Source organism: Limanda limanda, chromosome 2, assembly GCF_963576545.1.
Source record: "Limanda limanda chromosome 2, fLimLim1.1, whole genome shotgun sequence".
NCBI lineage: Eukaryota > Metazoa > Chordata > Actinopteri > Pleuronectiformes > Pleuronectidae > Limanda > Limanda limanda.
The window spans coordinates 14560496-14586642 of NC_083637.1; the positions used below are offsets into that span (position 1 = coordinate 14560496).

Consider the following 26147-nt stretch of genomic DNA (forward strand, 5'->3'; position numbering starts at 1 on the left):
GGATCCCTTTTGGCTTTGAGCACAGATTACCAAACCAACACTACTAACAAGTAGGAAAATTCCTTTTTAAAACTGTACCGGACTGGGTTTATAGAGGCTCGTGGTTTCTAGATACAAACTATTAAGTATCAGGACTGTTCACTTGTAAGAAAGACCTAAGAAGTGGAGTTTGGTGAGCATTTAGTCTGCCATTTGGAAAGAAGCCTTATGGTCAGACAAGTTAAGAGTTACTGTCTCGTCTGCTGATGGATTCCAAGGTCCAGTCGACAGTTCATAGTTTATGCTCCAGGGGCCCAGCACTAAATCCCACAAGACACTGCCTGAAACCAGAAGCCTGTTGCTTTGACTCACTCGTGTAAACAAAGGCAGATGTGTGTATTTCTGTCTCGGTGTGTGCATATCCACTTTTCTCACTCTCTTTCAGTCAACATCACTCCAAACAGAGCATAAGTCACGGCTCAAGGCCGAAGGAGAGAACAAGGCCACAACTAGCGGTGAATGCATACAGGTTTGTGTCTGAGAGAGTGAACCGTGTGTGTGGATGAATCATTAACTTCCTAACAAAATCAAAGACCAAATACCTACCCACTCACCTTAGCATTAAGTGTTATACAAGTGTCTGTGGGTCTTTCTGAGACGTTTTCAATGTGTCACCAAGTTTTGTTCTGAGTTGTTCAGCTGTTATCTTTTCGAATAGCTTTTTAAATCCCACATCTGGACACTAATGTACCGCCTCTGCAGGAAATGTTCCAACGCATCATTACACCAAGTCCTCACATCACTTCCTGTTGACACACTCCAAGTGTGACATATGGAAACTATTAAAATGAGGGGAGGGGGGATGCGGGGGAGAACATATGAGGGGAAGCGGGGGTTACACTCAAGGAGAAGGCTAAAAATGAAATTGTTTCCCACGTTTCCCTGCACACGTGCGCCCAGGGGTCGATGGAGCATGGAGAATAAATTCCTTTATAAGTGCAGGGCAGAAAGAGCACATTCATGCCAGTCAAAGAACAGAAATGTGCTCCAGATAACATCTCCAAAGGTCTTGGACAGGCGGCCGCGTGCACTCACAAACACTCACACTGTCTGTCTCCCCTCCATCACACACAGTTACCTTCCCTACTAGCGCTGGAGCCGGCACCTTACCTGACCATAAGCCATCTGCACCAATTTAGCCATTTGCGTTAAGTGGTGGAGAAAAAGGTTTGGGTTAGTCTGAGCCCCCTAATCCTTGGCCAGCATAGACCATGGGTGGTCACACACTCACATAGTGCAGCTGCAGTGCAGGAGGGGGGGCTGACTCTGAGAGAGTGGTAGTGGGGATGAGGGACGCATGGTGGACTTCTCAGGTTTGTTGTGCAAGAGCTACATGCCAATGGCTTGCTTAACATCTCTTACTAATTCACTCACACAGAAAAGCTTGTGCAAACAGCCACATGCAAGCAGGGTCCATTAGTAAAAAAACAAACTGTCATTTGTTACTGAGTCAATGTTTCACTGCCCAAAAATGTTCAAATACATCCATAGTTGGACCAAATGCTCAAATAGTTCCTAAATTAAAACAGTAGGCTACTAGTGGGTTGTCCAGCTAAAATATCCACAGATACCAAATATGTTGAACTGATTTTGGGGCAAAATTATGTCTACGAATTGATGAATATTTCCGTGTGTTGAGAGGATGACTATGTAAACAACATGGTCTTGGTCTTGATCTTACCCTCAGTTTACGCTCTATATATCAATAATGAGGAGCTGGAATTACTCTGTATTTGATGGTGTCAGACAGAGATGGCTTTAGCACTCAGTAGAGAACTTACGTCCCTTAAATTAAATTAAGATGCACCAGATTGTACTGATTTTTTTGGGGAAATATAAAAAAATGCTTCATCTGTCATTGTTAAAGTAAGTGAAAAAAAATCCATGGATCCGACTCCTGATCCAGATCCATAACAAAAGTTCTTCTCTGACCCAAACTTCGCCCTTTCTCCAAGTTTCCTGGTAATCTGTCCAGTGATTTTTGGACCGGGGTGTAAACAAAACTTCTTTGGCAGAGGTAGCAATTACAAGGAAACGAGGGAAGAGACAGAACTAAGACATTTATAGTCGATAAAAAGTATTAGAAATAACTAATAACAGTAAAAAATAACATACTAAAAACTGTATTGCAGGAAATCGGTTGCCCATTTTGACAGATGTAGTAAATCTTTAAAAAGATACCCAGGCCCTACTTGTTTATTTAACACTAATCAGTAATCCCAATAAGGGAACTGAATTACCAGGTTCTGTCATTATTGTCCTTTGTTAAAAAACACCATATGCTTTAGTAAGCTGCAGTATTTTCACCCAGAAATAACTATTTCTCACCAGACAACTAACTCTGGTAACAATAAAAATTTCACTAAACTGAAATGATTTGTTGGAAAACTGACTTTACTAAGCTTCTGGCCACAATAATGACCCTGCAGTGGTTAATCAGGCAGGCGCACATGCTTGTAGGCACACACACACACACACACACACACACACACACACACACACACACACACACACACACGTACACACGTACACACGTGTAAAGTAAACACACACACACACACACACACACACACATACACACGTGTAAAGTAAACACATACCATACCCCCTGTGCCCCCACACAAGCCACTTCCAGTAAATTAGTGGCAGTAAATGAGGCAGCTGACGCTTGTGTGCTCTGCAGCTTACAGCTCTCCAGTGGACACCTGACACGGCCAGACAACCCCACACTGGGACAACCTGCACTGTGGCATGCAAGGGGGAGCACAGGCAAACATCGAGAAAATATGTGGTCATGGTGCTATGAAAACACTGGTACTTACTGGTACCCATTCATTCACATTCTTGTCCGGCTCTGTGGTCTCTCACCCGCATTTATTCAACTGTACTTGCTATTATGAAGGAAAACACCGCATTGTGTGAAGGTGAGACTTGCACTGTGTAAGTGACTTCATGGGTCACTGACAGGAACCTGTGGTGTGGTGTTTACACAATAGGAAGGGCGACCTGAAATGTCTTGTTGGTGCTGAGCAGAGGAGCCCCACAGACCTCCCATACTGACTCCATTATTCAAGGCCATTCTTTCTGCAAGTAAATACCGAAAGTTATTTTAAGGTTTTCCTTTTTTTAAACACCTCTGTAGTTCAGAATGAAGCAAGGAACCTTCATGTGATGCCATGTTTTAATGTATCACAGCACAATTAAATAATGAGGCTGGTGTCCTTGTCTATTTTCATGTTTTGGATTAATCCTATTAAAAATCGTAATACTTTTCCTAATCTTCGTTTGGCTCTCAGCCCCACACCCATTTGTAAATCTTTAAAAATTAGTCACATAAAGATTTGTTTTTAAATCATTTTAATAGGCTGAGTAATTCACTAAAACAGCTGGGCTCTCTAGGTAGTTAGTCAACCAATCTAGCGGAAATGTTGCCTTTACTTGCTAAGAGCTGTCCACAGTAGCTGAAAACTGAGCCAATGTGGGCTTTGTCATTGCTTCCATTTCTGTAATTTGCTTGCTTCTACAGAAGTTAGCCTTCTACCCAGCTATCCCCAGATGGCCCGATAGCAAATCACTGTAGTGTCCAGTCTGACCTGACTAGCTGCCCAGAAGGCACATTATAACCTTTTGTCGTGTAAACCCAGCCATGGCTGAAGCTTTTGGCAAGCAGCCGTCCCAACCACTCACTCCTGGAGAGAAACCAGGGAAAAACAAATGTTGCTCAGTGGGAGTAAATTGTGCATTTGTTCAGGGGTTATTTTCACCTGTGAGTAAAAATATGTCTGGTGAGTTATTGAATATAATACAACAGGCTGTGTATATGGTATTAACCAAAGGAAACTAAAGGAACAACAACAGCATTGGACAGAAATAAGCTCAGGAATATAATCTGTACTTGTCAACGAGATCCATTAATTGTTTCTATGTCCTTTATGATTTGTTTACAATAACAATGCTTAAAACCCAAGTCTTTTAAATATATAATATGTAACAATCTTTAATTAAAATTTCGAAAAATTACTAGACATATATATACTTTATCCAAAATGTTTTCAAACAATGTTCAGACCCAGAGTATTCCCCCAATTTCAGTCCGGATCAGGATATTTTAGAATGTAGGACAAGATGGTGATTATCTCTTTTACGTTTGAAGGTCTTTTGCACAATATAAGTTAACTATCATTAGATGTTAGCAGGTGTTAGCGGCCACCAGCGGATGTTAGGGACACAACCTCAGTTGTGCGCCTTAGTGTCCTCCAGTATTTTGGCCTTGAAAACAACGATACAGGTTGGTTGTGTTTGTCACTTATAGATGATCAGGCTTATTCGTTGTTTGCTTGTAACGTGAATAACACTTAAATACTGTATTTAATACAATTACCTGATACATGAACATGATTTGCACCTGAGTCACATCTGATAGATTTTCATCAACAATATCCCATAATCACGTGCTGCTTCACTGTTATTGTGTTGTTTGAGAGACCGCTATCAGCCCAAGTTACACATTGTACGTTTAATGTGCACTGTGGGAGAAAGTTGATAAAATACCTCATATCTTGCTTGTTGGCCATGTTTTATATTCAACTGATTATAAAAGCAAAACAGCAAGTGTTTATCACTGTTGTCTTAGCTGAGTCTCACACCACTCAGTGTTTTGTGCACATAACTCACTGGTACGACTGAAAAAAGTTGAGTCCAACAGCTGAACCAACACCGAATATAAATCTCTCTCTGATTTCACCTCACTGTTGTTGTTCTGTTTGTGCCGATGATTTAGAGTCAGTGGACTGAGTGGGAGGCTGTGGTTTCTTCCCTGTGTCTTCTTTTTGGTCATTAATCAGCAATAAATTGTTTAGCAATTTGTCCACAGAGGGAATTTCACCCACTATGGGTCTGAAACGTGACCCATGAAGTGATTAATACTGGTTTTGCCCTCACATCATGTAGAACCACATGCATAACCACAGAGACACGTTCAAACACATATATGCACACAGACAAAAAGAACACCGCAGAATAATCGCTGGACTCTCAGATAACGTATTCGCAGATTGCTCCCCCGCTGGCTTCCAAAAAGTCTGAGTAAGGCAGATGGAGACCAAGACAACACTTAATCCAGCGTGAATCAGCCAACACGTTAACAAAAACAAGCTCACCTATGAGAGCAGGCATTGTGTTCACTCTCAGCAGACGGTGTCACATCTGCAGTGGTTCATCATAAAATATAGAACTCCATTGACTTTCAAAAAGCAAAAGAAGCCGTGACACTAATTATAGCAAAGTTATTCATTCTTCTTCTTTGTCATGTTCGATTCTTGCATGTTCTGTAGTCTGTAGTCAAAATAAATACTAATCATGCTCTTATCTTAAATTCTCTCTCGGTTCTCATCCACAGAAAATTAATCAAAATTCGAGGCCATGCAGAAGTTTGCGTTAATCAGATTTGTTAAATTTAGTGTGTGGTCCCATTGGACTATTAGGGAGTCATTAAGAAATGCCACAGTAGTGTGTTTATAACACATTGGAGGATTACTAGCTGTCAAAATCATGTTCCGATGCAAAGGTGAACAGAAAAGTTTTCACTTTTTGGGTAAAACTGATTTTAGTCATGATGCTAAATCAGAGGAACGTTTCATTACAGTGAAAGGAATCAGTTTATGGAATAATCCCAACAAAGAAACCAATGAATGTAGAACAAACATATTTAAAAACAACAATTAAAGCAAGTTTGTTGAGGAAATACAATGAAATGTGTTGATCAAGGTTTTTTTCTGTTTTGTTATTTTGTGTCAGGTAAATCATTTTTAGAGCTTCTTTAATATAAACTTATAAGATATAACAATATATTTTCTGTAACTTTGCTAAATTGAAAGTGCAAAAATGCTCTTTTAAAATGTGTTACACAGCTGAGCCCAACACAATGAATGTGTTCCTTAGGAGACTGTTGAGAAACTAGAGGGGTTATCCCCATTTAGGCCAGCTTTCGTCCTTTGTGGACGTTCAGGACAGTTTATAAACAATTCTGATATCTGAGTTGCTCAGACAACATGCTGTACAAACTACAACCTGGCCCAAGTACAGGTTCAAAATGGTGACCAGTGCATAAAAAAAAGAACTAAAGCTTGTAAGGGACTTAAGGATCTTCTCAGACACAGAAAATAATGCGGCACATAACCCTCCGAACTAATTAAAGAAACATGACAGCAGATTTTATTTTTGCACAGAGCCAGGTTGCCCTGTGTTTCTTGTGTTCCAAGGATGTAGCCTTGTATTACCATTTATAATTTTAGAATGATATTTATATTATCTAACACTTGACAAATAAAAAAAGGTTAAATGATTATTCCATGATGCTATTCAAAATGCTTATTATTGTGCTGAAACTGCTGTTTAAGTAGCTGTCAATGGGTAAACTGGCTTTAAATTAAACACAGCACCATACAGCTAAAGGACTCCAAAATAAAGCTGGTATAAAGTATTAAGGAAAAGTTGATATTTACAATTTGAGCCACACTAAGCACAATGTGCACTAAGTAGATAAACTGTATTGTGAAGGTACCATGTCCCTCCCGCTCCGGCTGATCTGTTCCAGGGGAGTGTGGATTAAAACAGGTCAGAGTATAGAGGTCAGCCGAGGAACCTGAGGTCAAAAGTCAGAGGCAAGAGAGACCTCTGCATTCCAACTGACTGCTGCCCACACACAAGCGCACACACACATACCCACACACAGCTCTATTCTTTAAGGAAAGCCTGAGTTGACGCAGTCATATTTATCTAAAACCCACAACAAAGCCAAAGAAGGAAATATTACGTGAGCAGAACGATGAGAATCTATTATAGCTACAGAATGTGTGATTTTATCGGGATTTCCAGACTACCTACACATGGGCTACACCAACAATGAATCAGAGGAGAGTGATGTGATATTTGTTCAGAAGTCTGTGGTGAGATTATTATCTGGTGTGACGTTTTCTAATAATCATCAGAAAACTATTCATATGCTGTCTTAGCAATAACATTCTTAGTGCAGGCATGCGTGTGTGTCTGATTGTCTTATTGGTGTTGTAGCTGTGCACTTTATTTTCCTCAATTTAAAACTAAAGCATGGCTGATTTATCGGTTGGCAGATACAATTGCAACAACATATCAGTATCGGTAATTCTTTATTTATGAGCATTATGAATAAATGATGCAGAAGATTTGTGCATTTATGTTTACAGGTTATGTAAAAATGTTTTTTCTTGATTCAACTTCTACACATTTGGTTGTATTTGTGTTTTCCTTATATTTATAGTTATTCCTGAACTATGGATCAAGTGAAAAATATCAAGCCAAAATTCCATTTCTTTGTCACATGGTTTTGATTAGAACATCTTAGTAATCATTTCAATTGCTTTACTATATATTGGTATCAGTAATGTTTGAAACCTTATTATCAGTATAAGCATCGGCCCCTAAATGTCTATACTGGCTCTAATTAAGCCCAGTGTTGTTTAAAGGCCCGAACAGATTGTGGTGATGTTGTTGATCACTGTGCACAAACGCATCTTTGTGTGCAATGACATGCGAGGATCACTGTAGTCACACACACAGGCCGACTGAACAGGACACACAAAGACCCTGCTTTATTCTCTTTTTTTTTCTTGTGCACATTCTGAACCATAAATCAGAGAATGCAGGAGAAATGACAGAGAACACGCAAAGGGTTTAAATATGTAGCTCCAACAACATCGTGACACTGGATACATTCTGTTATTTGGTGCTTCGGTTTTTCCTTGGTTACACTTCATCACAGAAACTCTCTGGTTAATGTTGGTATGTTTATAGGGAAGTTAACATTTGTTAAGAAGCACTTTTGAATTTGACTAGTTGAATGGCATTAAATATCTTGAAAATGCATTATAACAAATGTATCTCTTTGTTTCTCCTCTCTTTCCCAGAGCACCTCTGCCATTCCTGAGAAAGAAAAAGATGGTGAGTCTTGACTCTATTTTTTCCTTTTCAGTCTCACATGCTCCGTTCAGTAACAGATCGTGGCTGGATAGATGAGGATGTTGATGGTCAAAGTGATAGCTAAAGCGTTTGTCTGCAGTTGATCGGGTGTGTCCGTTGTCTGCTGTAATGTGAAGTGGTTCTGCAACACAATATCTGATTGATAGCCCTGTCTGGTGTTCACAACATGGGGCAAGACAGGAAGGAGTAGAAGAGGAGGAGGAGGGAGACAGACTCCACTTCGATGAGACACTCGATGCCAGTCGAGATAAGATCCTCGACGCATCTACTCAACCATCAAGTCTGTTGCCTCTCCTAGATAAGAGCTAGACTGAATTTCAAGCGCAAAAAAAAAATGGACGCTTGTTTATTTGCCTTTTCTCTCACTTCCTACTCAACTTCATACATTACTGCGGTGATCAAACATAAACAGCGATAGAATAGCTGTAGAATAAACAGATAAATACCCCAAATATGCAACTCTATCCCTACACACACCCTCAGGCACAAGCATTTTTGTGACCTGATTTTATTAGTACTTGTCAGCTCGGCCCAGAGTTCCCAGTTATAATTACTTCCTCCTGATGCCACAACCTTTTCAGTACTGACTTGTTATGTTATTGCTTCCTGTCATCTTCTTGGCAAGCTTTATTATTATTCGACTCTGAAAAAAACAACAAACTCAATCTGTAGTGACTCGTACCTCCATTCTGGCTCTGACCTCTCCGTCAGCTGTCTGCCAGCAGTGCACGGGGTCATCAGGAAACTACAGATGGACAGACCCACTTTCAGACAGCCGGCAGGGGAGCAGTGTTCATTAAACACCCCCCTGTGTCGTCAGTCCGCTGGTAAACAATACCAGAGAGGTGGCTTGACGTGGGGACGAGGCTTTCATATTGACCCCCACTGTCCCAGAGCCTGCTGGGAGTCCTTACTCACTCTCACTCTGTCTCTCCTTCTAATTACCGCCACTTGCTGTAAACCTTTCATGGGAAATGTGCAGGAGCTGTCAGTATGTTTGCTTGTGTGTATGTGTGTGTGTCAGCCCTACCTTTTGGCGAAAGGCCCACTTTAAAACTTTTTTTTTTACAAGGAGCCAAAAAACTTGCAAAAATGCTCAGTGCCAGCTTCTAAAGGAACATTCTTGGTAATTTTTCTTCATTTAAATCTGGTTTACTTGCTGTAGGCAAGTTATGTAACCTCCATCTCTGGGTCTGTGTGATGGAACCCATGACTCTGGAAGGGGGGTGGGGTTAAGATAGGAGTTTTGGGGGGACTTGATGGAGCACAAAGCCCAGTGTTCATTGTGACACTTCAAAGCCCCCTCTGTATCTCCACCAAGCCCTTGGGAATGACACATTTGTGACAGTGTTACATCACACACCGTGCCCCGAAGGCTCCCGCTGCCCCCCCAATGAAAGACAGCTCATTGAGGGCTCATTTTTACTATCTCTGTGACAAACAGAAGCACACCAGTGATCAACACAAAGTTTCCACAGCCCGCGCTCTGTAATGGCACAGTTGATGGCCTCCCCGCGGCGCCGGCTGCACCTTGTGAGCGGCCAGTGTCACGGCTTTCCTGTGCACAAAGAGGATGTGTCTATATGCTGCAGAATTACTACTGACAACCTGCCGTTAAGATGCGTTGTTTATGAGTCTCCTGTGACGCTGGTTAAAGCCTGATCTTCACATGGCTAATGCACTGGGATGGCATGAAAGAACAACATACCATTTGAAGATGATAAGGACGTCATGCATCACGTTTTCATGAATGTCCTTATCACTGAATGGTCTAGGAGATGACACATGTGATGTGATGTAAGTTGTGATGTTATATCACTCAAATAAAACTCAAGATGTACTAAAAGGGTAAAGAATGAATAAAACAAATCACTTTTAATACCGTCTAGCCACTGATTACCTTCATTTTCATGCAACAGCCATCCCAATTAATACATTTAAGGGAAAACCCTATCTGCAGCATTGATGTAATATGAGAAATTCAAAAAAAACGTTCTTTCTCTATTATGACATTTACATTTCATATACATAAGCTACAGTAGTCCTCATTACTGCTGCCACCCTTGTTTCTTTTTTTGTTTGTCTGTTTTAAAGCAGGATATCCAAAAACAACTGAGATTAGGGGGGCGGATCCAGGAACTTTTTCTAACTTTCTTTAACATTGTGAGTTATGGCATTTATGATTCTTTCACAGTTTTCCCAGGAAATAATTAATGGCTCTTGATTTTGAAAAATTTTGTGCAGCCTGATTGAATTATGGAAACTAGACCACAAAGCATTGGGCTATAATATGAACCGTTCTTGTTGACCTTGTGAGTACAAATGTGATCATGTTAGCACTTGGCACTGGTTTTGCACAACCTTCTTCAACTAATCAACTTTTCAACCTTGTATCCAACATTTTTATTCAACAGAGGATTGTAGACAACTCAAAGTGTAACAGTGTCTCTCAAGCCGTTTTCAGCCGTGACCTGGGGGTAAAGTGCGGAGAATTGAGTCTGGAGTTTACCCAGAGTTTACCTTCCACACATGCACAACACAGCAGGAGGTTTTCTGCTCAGACGCATTCACAACAGCAACAAATCCTCCTAAGAATGATCCACCCTTTTTTTCTCCATCGTAGCTGTGCTTGGAGGCACCATGCTGGGAGTTCCTAATCTAAATATAAACCACTGGGAATATATATATACAGAACACAATGATGGGCATCCAACCAACAACAGAGTTAAAGCCTGACCTTTCCCCTAGACTCGTAGCCGCATGGTCTAAGACACTTTCTATGGTTGTAGGTGGAGGAAAGGAAACCTGAGGGAAGAGGAAATGGTTTAGCACCCTCAGTAGGGTCCGGTATGGGAGGGACCCTCTGGCATTATGCAGTACTTCCTGAGAATAACGTGTCTCATCATTTCTGTCTGTCTGTCTGTCTGGCTCCCTTTTAGTTTCCCTTTCTTCTTTTTCCGTAGTTTCCCTTATAGTCACTATTCTTCAATTCTTGGAATTCCAGTGACAAATTCATATTACTGGTACTGGTAAGTTAATTTTAAATGCAGCTGTTTTTTATTTTCCATTATGATTCACAAAGTGATATTAGACCTGGACACTGATCTCTGGAGATCCCATTTTTACTCATCATATTGTTACGCAATTTGAAAACTCCCCTTTGTTGGTCCATCTATCTGACCATTGTGCTTTTCTCCATGACCAGTGGTAATTTATATGTGTATATTTACATATGTATGTGTGTGTTGAACATTTGGCTAAGGCTATAAGGCTAATTTGCTTATTCATTTTCTTGCTGTGAAAACGCCACTCTCAATATTTTTTTAATAATAAGGATAACTAATTTCCATAGCCTATTTTAAATCATGAATACATACTATCAGGAAGACGGATTTAGCATAACTTCATACTTCGAGGATAGACACATACACATTAGAGTTTGGATACCCAACCAGAGCCTGATGGGCCTCAGGGTGGGTTCATACCAGAAATTAGAAATTAGTGAAACATTGACATATTGCAGTTTCAGACAGTTTGTTTTTCATTTGACTTTGAACAGATCCAGTATTAATGCTTACAGCTAATAACCCGCTGGTTATAGTTTTATAGTAAGCAAACAGAAACAAGACCAGTGTCATGTCAATATGCATTTTCCCTAAAATGTTGAACTATTCCTTTTATAAAAAACCGTCACACACAGATCGAGTCTGTTTTTCTGCAGATCTTGTGACTGGCTGCTTGGCTCCAACGCACAATATCTCTAGGCTTCAAAATTTCCATACAAGTTTCCAATTAATTTGGAGAAAGTCACAGTGAAATAAGTCATCTTTCGTTCTGCTCCAGTGTCTTTCCTCATGTGTGACCTGTGCTGCTTTCCTCTTGTTTGTACCCTGCAGCTGGTTTCCCTTCGCGGACAATGGGCCTCATTCATCAATATCTTCTTAAGAGTTTTCATGACGCGCTCTTAAACTGCAGAATTGTTGCATCTGTGTTCCTATATTGACTAATGCCATGGTATTGTATGTTGAGAGCGCGTGCCAATTTTTCCTAATCAGCATTGGTAAACGCCCCGTTCAGTGAAAGTTGTAGCAGGAAAAAGTTGGATAATTCAATTAAAGAAATGGTTTGATCTCAGATTGATGTAAAAATAAATATTGTTAAACTCAGAAGAAAGACAGAGTTATCTGAGATGGAGCTGTGCATCATTGTAAATACAACACTGCAGGTGAACCCTCAGCTGAGCATCAGTGGATACTCCACCTGACCCTAATGGGACCCACCGGGCATACCAGGACAGGTTCAGATCAAATGTTTTGAATCATGTTCGGGTTCAGGTCCTGCTCAGTGGAAAACTCTTCTTAAGAACAGTTGGTGAATGAAGCCCTTTGCTCTCATCTGACAAAGTACATTGACAGAAGTAATGAAGCTTCCTGAGCGTGGAGCAAAGTCAATAGTAGCCCATGACTGATGTTGGTTTTTCTGATGATTGTTCCTGCTCCTTAACTGAGTCAAGCTTTGTGCCTCCGCACAGACGACAGGCAGGTTCTCCGTCCGTATGGTCCTACATATGTCAGTGACTCTTTTCAGGTGTAAACTGTAACTTGGTAGAGACAGTAATTTTAGTTTTCCTTATTCTTTCCTTTTTTGCCACCCCCCTGTACACAGTAAATGGAGTTGTTGTGTTTGTGCAAGGTCACATTCCTGGCCTCCCCCGTCAGTATATGCCAGCCTCAACACCTCCCCTCCGAACAGCTTCTCCTCTCTCCTCCCTTTTGACACACTCGCTCCCTTGCTTCCTGTGTGAGGCTGGCACTTAACATACTGTACTCTTCCATTTATATTTCAATCTTCCACATCAGTGGTGAACACATTTACACCCTCCTCTTGCAAGCAAATAATTAGACTTTCATATTTTTTATAGAATTATTGGATAATTATTTTAGTATTTTAAGACGGACTGAGGTATATTCAGGCTTTGTCTTGAAAGATCTTAAATTCAATGTATATATTTTCTAAAAGTAGAGAATGTGTAATTTTCAGACACATTTCTTAACTGTAGGTTAACTAATTTATTTGTTAAAGCTTAAAACCCCATTCAGTGTAAATTTTGAGAGCTCTGTCTTTGAGAATCTATCTCTCTAGTTGTGGTACTCTGAACAGGAAACCTCTGCATGGAGGGGAATTTACAACAGGAAGTCAATGTGCTGAACAACAACAAAAGTCCCTTAACCCAAGACAAAAGGCTTAAGAACAATTATACCATTATTCTTACTTTAGCTTTATTTTGCGGCAGATTGGTTTGTTTTTCATCTATGATGTTTTATAACTTTTTATGATTTTTCAAATGCATACAGCTACTTTAAGCCTCAGATCCTCCCAAAAAAGAAAGAAGAGGGAGGCAACTAGGTCAATATGCAGTGTTTTTCTGTAGCGGTCCATCTCTTCTCTCGTGATTATAATTTTAACCAAAGTTTATTTCTGCACCAAGCCCAGGCTTCGTCTGAAATGACCCATCAAGAACTCCCATTCATAACCAGGGGACTGTAAATCTTTCAGTGTTGATGGTGTGAGCTGCCTAAGCAGTCCCCAGGCTAATGAATCAGCCCCGGCTCAGCAGGCTCTGTCACTCCGTGGCTGGTTTACACCCCTTGTCTGGAGGTTAGGGGGAGGGATCGTCTAGAACACAGAGGAGACTATGATATAGCCTGTTTTGTAATTCTATACATGGGATATTTTGTGTTTCTATAATTTAAGTCGTCTGGCCGTCTTATAGCTTGCTGCGAGCATAATGTTTTTATCACTTTGATTAACTGCTGCAGAGACACAAGAGCCTGAAGGTATCATGTAGTCAGATTGGAGTTGTATGAAAGTAGGGCAGACGGTAAGCGTGAAGGAGTGTAAGTTTGATAGCAGACAGAGGCCCAAACCCATTTCACCTCTTCTCCCTAACCCTTGTTTTCAAGTGTTATCTTTCCCCTTGAAACGGATTTACAGGGGTTCATGGTTGAAATCTTCCCTATGAATTGGGACAGCACTTCGAAGAAGACTTCAAGCAGATGGTCACTTCAAAGAGACTCCCACACAATTACAGTCCCACTCGGACACGCCCACACATACATGCTTCGACATACCGACACATTTCTGGCCGTTCTGTAAAGAATGGAGTACAGTGCATTGTTTTTCACAGACGTTTTGATGATAGACTCTTGCATACTGTTTATATACACTGTTTGAAGTCCTCCCAGAAACCCCCCTGCCCTCATATTTCACCTCCCCTGTCTCCATATCTGGGTCAGTGTGTTGGCAGGTACCTCCATCAGATGTAGGTACACTCTACTGGCACCCTCTACTCTTGTTTGACTGAGGGGCCATTTGGCAAGACTTCCCTTCCTGAGGTATGAGATATCCATTCTTTTCCTTCGTCGAAACCCCCCCTCATCCCCCTTTCATGACATTTTCACTCATATCCAGGTTACAGTCTGTGTATAGCCCCCTTATCACAGGTATATTGTACCAGATACACAGAAAGGGAAAGTACACTGATATGTTGTTGTTATGCTAATACTGGTCTAGATTTGTGCGTGTTTTGATTTCTAATTTGACTCAGATGTTATGCGAGTCAACCAGGTGATGTAGGATCGTAAAAATGTGATATTTTTCTAGGATGTTTGTTTTTCAGCATCCTCCTTTACAACAATGTTAAAGAGGTCAGTCCACAATCACACAGGCACAGGCGAAAGGGTTGTGAAAAACAAGCAAAGACACGGGAATCCAGCCTTATCAGTCTCAGCAAACTTTAGGAGACCATAAAGTCAATTGACCACGATAAGAACAATCCTATCAGCAGGCTGCAATAAGCCAATGTTGAGTACATTACCTTCACTTGCTGGAGCAATCAGCGCGTTTGGCTGATTTTTCTAAAGTGTAAGCTTAGTGTGGAATGTGTTAAAGGAAACCTGAATCGCACATGTTGCTCACAACTACACTCTACAAATAAAGACACACACTCAAGGAGTAACCAATGCACAAACATAAACATAAAATAATTTGCATCTAGAATTTTCAATAATCGAATCAATGTGCAGCTATGAAGAATAAATGGATATATATAGTATATTGTAAAATATAATAAGTAACATTTCGTGGGTTCATTTATTCAGTTGAGGCGTCGAGACGTCGACAGTCGTGGTTCTAGCCCATGGAAAATCAAACTGGTTCTTAAAAGGTTGAACCAGTTCTTCACCAGCACCAGCACTCGGTTCACTTTGGTGCAAAGGGTTTAACAGATGCAGGTTGGATTTCTGACTGTGCTATAATTGGCCAGTCTGAATGGCCCCTCCTCTGCATTTAATTTGGAGGTGGTGCTGCTCAGCATTCTCTGTCATTGCTTTCCACAAACCCTTGAGAAAAATGTCAGGCTCTTTAGCTGCGTATCACTCCACTATGTTCACCAGGTAGTAGCTTACTTGTCTGTGTGCTGCTGGGCGTTGAGCAGGTGTTGTGTAGTGGGTTTGTTTGTGACCAAACACAGGGTTAGGTAATGCTATTTAAAATGTTTCAAACAGAAAAGATTGTGTTGGTCCTGCTCATGGCCAGATAGGATATAGTATTTGAAGGAGTATTAGTAATCTTGGACTCTTCTTTTTGGAATTTCAGGGGTAATAATTATTTTATCCTCTGAAAAACGAACAGTTTAGAAGTCACATCAGCTATAGATGTGAGTGTAGCAGTTATGCTAAGCTTCTTCACAGACCCCAGAGAGTTGTGTGTTTGCTTAATAGGGGCTAAATCGGCATTATCCGATCAACAGCAGTCTAAGTAATGGATTCCATTGTGTTGTTTTTGTCCATCTGAAGCGTGAACATTGTTACATAAGGTTTCCAGTACAGTATTTCTCAATGGCTACTTGTTTGTCTTGGGTTTGTATTTTGTGTGTATTGCACATTCTCCTCCTACCATAATATATTCACAGTAAAGTCGTGTCATTGTTTCAATAATTTCTTCATGGCTGTTATCTCCATGTCCTTTTGGGAAATTTCACTAAACCTTCACTTTCAACCATTTCTGGGAATCATTTTATTTTCTTGCAACTGTTTGAATTAATCAGGTTTCATCCTGGACCCTTTATCACCTAATTTCCTGTCTTTCAGTTTCAGTCCTCCTGTGTGAGTTTATCTTTAGCTGCCAGTGCACAAGGACAGGTGGAGCTTCATAACAAGGAGGCTGTCTGAGCACTGGGTTATATAACTGGCACTGATGCTCTCTGTGTCTAGACAGACAAGGGCAGGTGTAAATAGAGTGGATGAGTTGAAGAAGGTGACAGAGAAGAGAAGCGTAAACAATATGTGATAATAAGAAAAAAAGGTTGCAGGGGAGAGAAGTGAGTCGTGACTTTGAACCACTCAGATATTCACACAGAGAGCACTCGAGCTTGTGTCAGAAAGCACTTACTCACACTAACATACACACACATACGCACACATACACTGGGGGGATAGAATATGAGAGCATTGCAGCACTGGCTGGATGTGTCCCAGCAGTTACCGCACTGATGCTTGCTGCAGCACACGGGAGTGTACGCTCTCGACAGGAGCAGAACAGAGCGAGGAAGAGAGGGAGGCAGGAACCAGAGCAGTGCAGGGGACTGAACAGAAGCGGATAGATGCAGAAACTAGTCGGATTGTGATTCAATTGCTGAACATATGAGCAGGGGGAAGAGGTTAGATTGACAAGGCACAAAAGCAGAACAATTGAACAATTGTGGGGAGAAGGTAGGAGTCTGACGTAGGGACGTTATAGTTGATGCTCATCGGCATGTCTCGTTCTATGAGGCTGCTGCTGCTGCAGAGGTCCTTCAATGACCACATCAGGTCCTCTACCTCCAAAGCCCTAGACATGCTCAGCAAGACCACTCAAGAGGGTCGACTGGCAGGTGAGTGACCATAGCAATGGCAGTGTGTGCATGTGTGTTTGCCAATGTTGTCAATGTGTGCATGTGTCCATGTTTCCTTCTAGAACATGAAGTTACAATGTGCGACAAGCATGTCAGTTCTCAGATTTCCTGAGCAAGATGCAGAGCTGGTGGATAAAAGTGCACCGTCATGGCCTCAGAGAGAATACAGAACACACAGCAAGGCATTAGTAAAGTGAACTGTGTCTCTGACATGGCAGATCAATAGATAGGATTTAATGGATGTGTTGATGCCGCAGCTGATGGGTGCAGGGATAGTCTGCATCTGACCTCAGTTGTTTTTAGTGGATCTGTGGTTACATAGATGCATTTCTCTAAGTATATCAGATCTTGAAAATTCAGTTGTCCCTCTTACCTGCCTCCACCACAGTTGCTTACTAGTTTGGCCCCATGTATTACTAATGAGCTGGTCGTCCACACGCAGGACTGAATCCATTAGAATACACTTCCAACTCCCTGGCTATAACTGCTCCAGCAGCTTGTCTCTAAATAATACAGATAGTTCTCTATCTTATAAAAGCAGTAGCAAAGTAAATGGATTGCATGGTCTTGAAGAACGTTGCTCACAGATCTACAGGCTCAAGCCATTTTTAAAGAGTTATGATCATTTTGAAGGATTAAGATGGAGATGACATTTGGCTCTTTGAAATCCTGACACCTTCCAAGTCGGTACAGGTGCTGGTTGCTTGTTTCAAAGGAGGTAACACAGTTATTTCACTGAATCCAAAGGTCAATGCCCTGTGGCCTAACCTCTTCTATTGAAGTATAGAGAGCCAAGTGATAAATAACCAGCAACAAACACTGTCCAGGATGTTTCAGGCTGTTGCCACATAGCTCACTGTCCCACATGAAAGAGTCGAAATGTGGGTCAAAGAATTATCACAGGATCTAATTACTATAATTCATGGGTTTCGATGAAAAAACAGGCATGTTTAGAGGACTGATATTTATGAGGTTGCATGTTTTGGTGCAGATCCAAATAAAAATCCAAATCTAGTGAGTTTAAATGTGGTTTCATAAAGGGACGTCAGGACTTTGGGGAGATATGCACTCCACTGAGTGCCATTCCGGTTAATGTACATAAATTCAATCCGTGTTCTTGGCCATGAAGTGCTTGAACACATTGCACTGTACCAAGATACTTGAAGATGTTCTCAGTCAGGGTGTTTGTCACCATGCAGACTTGTTAAGCAACATTTTAAGCTGTATTTTACATATGATTCCACCTTACGTCATTGGAGACGACAGCAATTAAATATGACGTCATGGTCTTGAGCTAACTTGTGAGGAAAACAGAGTTTGAGTATATGTGATCCTTCGGGGCACATGACATTGGCTAATGTCACACACCATGCTCTCAGACTTCACGTCCCTTCAGTGCAGCATCACACAACCTGAAGGTACCTTGTCGTACCTATGAGCACATCACATATTTACTTAAGCATGTTTACAGCTGAAGGGGAAAACATGGGTCACCTAACACTGAGATTATCCACTGACAAAAAACAGATGTCACTCCCAGTCTTTGTGCTCAGTGTCCACTGGAGACGTCATCAAATAGATCACTACATCGTCCGGCTATTGTCTTGGAAGCCCCCTTGAATCCACTCCCCTATTTCAGCACAGAGTTTCTTGCTGTTCTTGAAGTGATCTTAACTTCCATTCATACACCCAGTGAAGGTGTATGAATGGAAGTTAAGAGGCCCAAGCTTTCAGCAGACAACCTTTTTTCCTGATCTCCTGCTTTAGGCCAAAGTTATGAATTTCCAACAGTAACATATACTTTACCATTGAGGCAGTGATGTCCAGGCTTTTCATCAACTCATGATTAAAAATTTGGAGAATAATCAGTTTACCAGAGGTAAAGGATTCTCTCTTCCTGCAAACATCAACGCCTTTTGATGACTTGTCCCCTGATTCCTCTTATGCTGCTTGGTTCGTTGCTTCAAGAATCACAATTTGGCCAAGTGATTTATAGAACGTATATTTCTAATACTGATATTTTGAGTCAGCAAATACTCATTAGAACAGAGCAGAACCTGGAATGAGTGGCATGTCTTCTGCTCTGTTTTAAACGCTTTGCGCTATAGGATCAAAAGGGTCAAAGGTTATCTGGAATCAGTGCAGATAAAACAAGAGCAAGAGAGTAACGACATAATCTGTCATCTTATCTTTCAGGTAAATATTTACTCATTCATTAATCACTCCAATCAAGTCCTCAAGTTTGTCATATACGGATTTGGGATCAGCTTACACTATGATGATGAGGTAACTTGCGCCACAAAAATATAACCATTATTTTACCTGTAGGCTATTCTTTTGGACGTTCTGTACACAAAATAAAGTAAATAAAAAAAATATTGGTTAGTATAATGCAGCTGCCACATACACACACACACACACACACCAGCAATCCAATGTCTCTCTTTTTAGAAAAACACATATTTTCTATTACAGAAAAACATATTCATTACTTTGTATTCATTACAAGTCATGTCCTGATCAAGTTTTTGTGTCCCAGATCTGGGTCTTTAATATTGGGTATCTGCCAAGAATGATTCCGATCCTTACTTACTTACATTAATCATAAACATATTGAATTAATATAATTTTTGGAAGTTCCCCTCATACACCTTGTTTTTTGAGCTGTCCAGAATGAAAGTTCAGTTTGGAAAACGCCACAATCATGACACAAAACGCTGAGACGTCTCACTCCGTTGGATTTTTTGGAGCTGCATGAACACTCAGTTTACTTGTAGTTGTTCATGTTGATTTACAGAGTGATGGATTTTCTCTGACAAACTATTTAAACTTTAATTTAAGCCTCTTGTCAAATCATTCATTTACAGCCGATACAATGAATCCCCATAATTTCCCTACGCAGGAGTTTGGCTACTGGTTATTATGATTGGAGCTTAGTTACCCATCCCCCAATGCCATCTTCCGTCATAATACTTCACAATTCAGTAGACGTATCCCACCGGTGCTCAGCAGCGAGCGCACAGGAGCTGCTCAGCAAATCGTATCAACTGCTCTCAGCACATGAATTATTCTTCTTCTGCACGACATGTTCTTTCTTTTTTTTTTCAGCTGACACTCGCATACGTGCTCACCCTCTTGCCTTGCACTTACTTGCTTTGCATGACCTGGATATTGTGTAACAGTCTTTCTAAATGTCATGTTTATAGAAAAAAATCATTTTGTGTCGAGTTTCATTTATTATGAAGGGCCACTTTGAGATTGTAGTGTGATGTAATAATTGATTGCCTCCAGCTGTGGTTATTTCTGTTCTCATTTTACACCACTTTTTGGCTGGTTACCTAGAGGCTTAATTAGTTGATTAGTCCAATCATCATGCTACCGAGCTAAAGCTATTGCATAACAGCCAGAGCTTTGTCAATCAGTCTGGTTTCCAAAGTCTTGTGAAGGAAGGTAATAGGAACGGTTGGTCGATTTAATCTTTGCTCAGCATGTTTGGGAAAAAATTGGGATGTTGCGTAATATGTGCAAGCTTTTGCTTTATGTTTTTTTTTATTTGATACAGTCTATAATGTTTCAATAAACTTCTCTCAGGGTAAATCATCTGTCGGTAAAACTGTAAACAAAGCTAATTGTTTTGCAGGGACAGAAATGTTCGTTGGGTTCGGGATTTGCACTTTTCTCTTCCATGCTGTTTTTCGTTGTGTCCTTCAGCATTAGAAATTTTCTTACATTGTGAAAGATCTCAATGGTTTAACATATATACACACTGCACTCATTTTTATTAAGAATTTGTCTAAAAGCGCACACACTGCCTGCATTGTGCTAAGTCTGAGTGGTTCCACGATGCAATGCCAAAATGAATACCAACATTGCACTGTACTACCAAATCTGCATCACCACACCCTCAACTATGCCACTCCACCAATCTTGGTTGGCACAGGTGTGGCCTTTAAGACCACATAATGACTACCCAAGCACAGGCAGACAACAACCTGCCTTGTACCAATTGAAATTGGCAACAGGTAACCACCTTAGCTAAATTGGTGTGGACCAGATGACCTCCATCTATAGAGCCTGTGTGCTCCTAATGAGGAGTTTTAAAACAGGACTCAATGTATTGGTTTGGTCAAACATGAAGGTCATAACACTGTGTTGCCCAAACACATGTGAGTACAATACATAAAATGCTTGGATTTACAAAAACATATTTGGTATCCCTACATGGCAGCATTCAAGTGTGTATTTGTTTCTTTGTTCCCCTGCTTGTGCATGAATGTGTTATTGTTAAGTGGCGACCAGGCCTTTGTTTGGGGCTTAAGGGTAGGCCAGTGGGAGGTCCAGAGACATGTTCCGGTGTACTCAGGGCACTGCCTACTGTTCAACCACACAGATGTCCTGGGCCTATTGTGGCCCTATAGGACTCTTCAGGGACCCAGCGGGGCCATTTCACGCCTCAGGGATGCCCAAAGAGGAAGTCAGAAAGGGAGCACCACTGTGACATCAGTAGAGATCTCTGAATAAAAATGCAGCAGGCAACCATGTAACAAATTAGCTTCAACAAGATACTTTCACACAAAGAAGGGAAGGTGTGTCCGACGCTTAATCAGTTATTAAGACTGAAAGTGAAAGAATTAACTGCAGATGTACACAAACATGATGGAACTCAGTAGAGTGCATACCTCCGCCAAGTCCCCTGAAATTCAGCCAAGCTGCACCAAACTGCACATACTCATATATCACTCATCCAAGTGTGCCTTCTTTTTCTCATCGGGATCTCTCAGGTATTTCTTGAGAAATTCTCTAAAAAATTAAAATAATACACTGCACATGTCGGTTATCACGCAACGTTAAAGTCTGTCCTCTTGATCGAATCCACTCCAAAAGTAATTGGTTCTTCCTTGGCCAATACCCCCATCCTTCGATCAAGTTTAAATAAAATAGGTTGAGTAGTTTTTGCATATCCCTGCTAACAGGCAGACAAACAGCAATGAAAGCAGGACCTCCTTGGAGAAGGTAATGACTGTGTCTATGATTGATTTAGGTCTGGGTAAAGAGCATTTTAACTGCTGGGAATCAAACTATACTTGTGCTCATTTATTGTAACCCCCTTTTTAACACTCTGGCTGGCTTTCTTTGCTGTTTTTCAACTCATTATCCTTAGCCGTTTGCTGGGTTGTGGCACATACTGTGGTTTAGCTCCTGTGAGATCTTGTAAGTTCTCACAGCACATTTCCATCTCTTAAAAACAGATATTTTCCATCTACATCTTAATGGCAAAGTGTTTTAAGACCCCAACAGTAATGGCTGAATCTTTTTTGGTGTCTTTTATTTTGTATAACAGATCTGCTTATGATACTTTATCATGTAGTCATGGCATTGGCGTAATTTGGGCAAATTAAGCCTATTCTGTCACTTGAGCTTAAGGTGCCTGCTATGTTCCCTCTAGGCACGTCACGTTTCAGTATGCCTTCACATATAGGTCATGCTGCTCAGTTTGTGTGTCTATAAATACCACCTCCTTATTATTTTATCAAGGCAGATGAACTGCACCACTGTCTTACTTTCATGCCCAAATCCCATCCTGTCATGAGGATATCAAAAAGTAGGCCAAGAACAGTTTTCCTCTCATCTCTGTTTGTGCTTGAGATGTTATTGAAGTCCATGAGCGTCTCCCGAGTGAAGTGTGGCCCTACTGAAAATAGTCATAAAAACACAGCGCCTGTGTGTGTGGTGGGTGTGTAAGTGTGTGTTATTCAGGGCATACCTAAAAGCTTGCACAGACTCTTTTACTGTGTTAGCATGCGTGTGCACTATAAGATTACAGTCAAGCTCGACCAGACATGACTGTGGGACACATGCCAGGGACATACAGTACTGTATTTTCTCTGTCTCGTCATCCGTCTTTTCCCAACTGTGTTTTTTTTCACTGTATATTTAGCATTTTTTAACCTAGCACTTGAGTTGTTAGTAAAAAATATTGTTTATCAGGAAGGATGATATGGAAATTATAAATGTATAACATATTCTATAAATTAAAAGTCAGAATTTCAATAACTACTTCATGTGGAACCAGTGTATCTAGGTGTGAGGGTTAATTCCGTACCTTGGAAATAAAACTCTCGTACACTTCCACCTTTTTTCCAAATATTTCAGCAGTGTCACACACATAAGCAACATCGAATTGATATAGTGACAAGCAAGCCCAGTAGCTGTATTTTTGGTGGACTTTGATGTCTTAATTGGTGTAACATATATAAATATATTTTTAGCACATTCATGAGTTAATAATGAAAATAGAACATGTCTTTACATCACCAAAAGGGTTCTCTAGATAGTCATGCTATGTTTTGTCAAATTTCAGAATCAACTTGTTTTTCATTTGCAGTATTGGATGCGTCAGTGTATGATTTAAGCGGGTTTATGTAATGATGGTTTTTCTCAGTTTCAAATATTCCAAAATTTAACTAGACTTTATATTTACAAAAACCTATCTCAAATGGAGAAACCACTCTACTAACACACTATATAATGTCTGCTCCAGTTCATTAATGTAAGTGAACCTTATTGTCCTTGTCCTGTTTTGTCCAGGTAATACTGACTGTTCATCCTGCTGTTATTTACATGACTGGTAGTCATTTAACCTGACATGTGGGTGTGAGGGAGATATTTATGATTGAATTAGAGTCCTTCAACACTGTTCCTGTTCAGTGATTTAAAGCCCCCTTGTTTCTGCCCCTGTGCACTCACAAGGCCGCTTGTTTCAAAGACTCTGGAATGTTTTGCTAAACCCAGTGACTCCAGAAAGCTCACGCCAAACCTGTTTACTTTGCTTGTTCTACCGCGCTCCCTGTCCTTCAGACTTTTCTCACTTTCTCCTTTTAACACATGAACTCACTCAATGCCTCTTTTGACTCGCTCATCATAAGACTCCTCTCTGTCTTATTGATCTGGCAATTTCTGTCTTGTCTGCCTGTCTGTCTGTCTGTCTTTAGCAGAAGTCTGAACCATGAACAGATGTTTGATCCTGGGAGCAGCTCTTGAGCTTCCAACTTAAATGCCATTCAGACCATTCAGCATCATCTCATTTCAGTGTTTGTTTTTTATTAACTCTGGACAATGTCTAAACCCATCAGAAGAGAGAAGAGAGAGTAATACACAGCATACACCCGGAGCCATCAGCACTATGAGTGTGTAGCTGCAGTCCCAGTCTGCTGATTTGTGAGCAGAATGCTGATCAGCTCATTCTTTGATTTCTGATTCTCTTCCCCTAATCATCACTGAAGTGAGACATCTTGAACTTCTCAGCAATACCACAAGTAGCCCACTCGAGGAACGCTCTTGACTTCTCATTGTCCATTTCAGTTCCCACGTGTATCGCTCATGCAGCTGGAAGGTAGTGTGATTGTTGCAGAGCAGAACCTGGGCAAACATTTGGCTCCTTGACAGACCCAAACATCCATGTATAACTGAGCTGGAACAATGAGCTGGCTATTTCAAGTGTCCATTGACATCAGACAGCGATGGGGCGCAGATCCTTACTGAGCCGCCACTCACAGAACTCCTGATTTGGCAAAGCCTGGGATTCCCAAAGTGGTGTGCACAAATATTTGCACACACTGTGGAATTCACTCCTGCCTCGGCCCTTCGAGAATGTCTGATTTCACACTGCAGACATTCAGGCCGGTCCTCTCCTACACCTTTCCTCCCTCTCTCAGCAGAACTGGTGTGAGTGCTGCTGTAAGCAGTGTTTATTGGTAGTGCTGAAATTAAAAAAGCAAGGGATAGAGAAAACAGATGAGGGAAGAGAGTTGAGGAGGAAATAATGATATATTATTTTTGCACAATTGGGTCCCATAGAGGACAGTAACTTCATCAGCAGCACATTGTCAGTGTACATAGTTGAGGTCTTAAAGGTGTGTGACCATGTGTGCTTTGGGGGTTTGGTGATTTGTGGTTTGCTCAATGCCTGAGACTGAATTGACTAAAGTTCTCCAAAAACATGGAATAAAGGTTGGGGGGTGAATTCATGTATATCACTATCATAAATGTAAATGCAGATCTCTAGTTTAAAAAAAGAAGTATAACTTTGAGAGTTTGACCACCTGTGTGTGCACAGTGGAGGTATGGGCATTCTTAATGCACACACAGACGGCACAACCATCTGAGGGGAGATGGTAAACAGAGGTCAGAATAACAGTGAACTGAAGTTTATGTCCATATGGAGATGTTGAAGATGTTCCCACAATTTTTGGAAGGACAAAGCTGTCTTTAATACTTGGTGCCCAAGGTCGTCAGTTTTAGTACCTGAGATGTGAGACGATATAGGAAGATGGCATGATGACATGTCACTGGTCATTTGTTGTAAAACAGCTACATTCCAGGAGGATTTATCCCAGATGGGTACTTAGAACAAGTTTTGTTGCCCCATTAAGACGGTCTCATCTCTGGAGATTTAACTGCCTCTTGGGGTCCCTGATCTCATGGTATGTTGTTTGTTTACTCTCCAGAGGGCCTTCATTTCCTGAGTGTCTGCCTCTGGGTTTCAGTGGTTTCGCCATTTGTATTTACTCAGTCAATGCACAGGAGATTTTAAGTTAATCTTGTTGGTATTTTTGACCCGTCAAATTGAGATTGGATTTGAAGCAGTTCGTCACAGTTAATTATTTAGCGTGTATATTGTAAAGAGACAAAAAGTTCATGAGAAATATAGGGATGACCCAACACAGATTTGATAACAGACAGTAAGGAAATATTAACCTTGATATTTGATATAGTTAAACATAGTGAAGCGTCATTCATAAACACAGCCGGATATTCCTGTGTGTGTGTGTGTGTGTGTGTGTGTGTGTGTGTGTGTTTGGGGGGGGGGGGTCAGGACACAATAAATGCATACCTAAATATGTGCCATTAAATGCAGTTTACCTATAAATGATCAGACACAAGAGTCCATGTGTTGATTGCGTGTAGCCACCGACCTTACGACGTGTCCACACAGCCCAGCCCTCATGATCAGCCATTTGCTTAGCAGATTCCAAATATTTATTACATTATTAGCTGCTGAAGGAAATTGTGAAGGTAACTCATTGGTCTCCGGAATGGCATTTGAGGAAACTTGGCTGACATCCCACCTCCACCTCAT

General features: G+C 40.9%; 1 protein-coding gene across 1 annotated transcript in view; it reads left to right on the top strand.

Moving 5' to 3' along the window:
• dlc1 (DLC1 Rho GTPase activating protein) overlaps positions 1 to 26147 on the top strand; it is a 76884-nt gene that overhangs the window by 15555 nt on the left and 35182 nt on the right. Inside the window, exon 5 of the mRNA XM_061083762.1 lies at positions 7983 to 8016. Within this exon, the coding sequence (XP_060939745.1) occupies positions 7983 to 8016 (34 nt within the window). The remainder of the gene's footprint in view (positions 1 to 7982; positions 8017 to 26147) is intronic.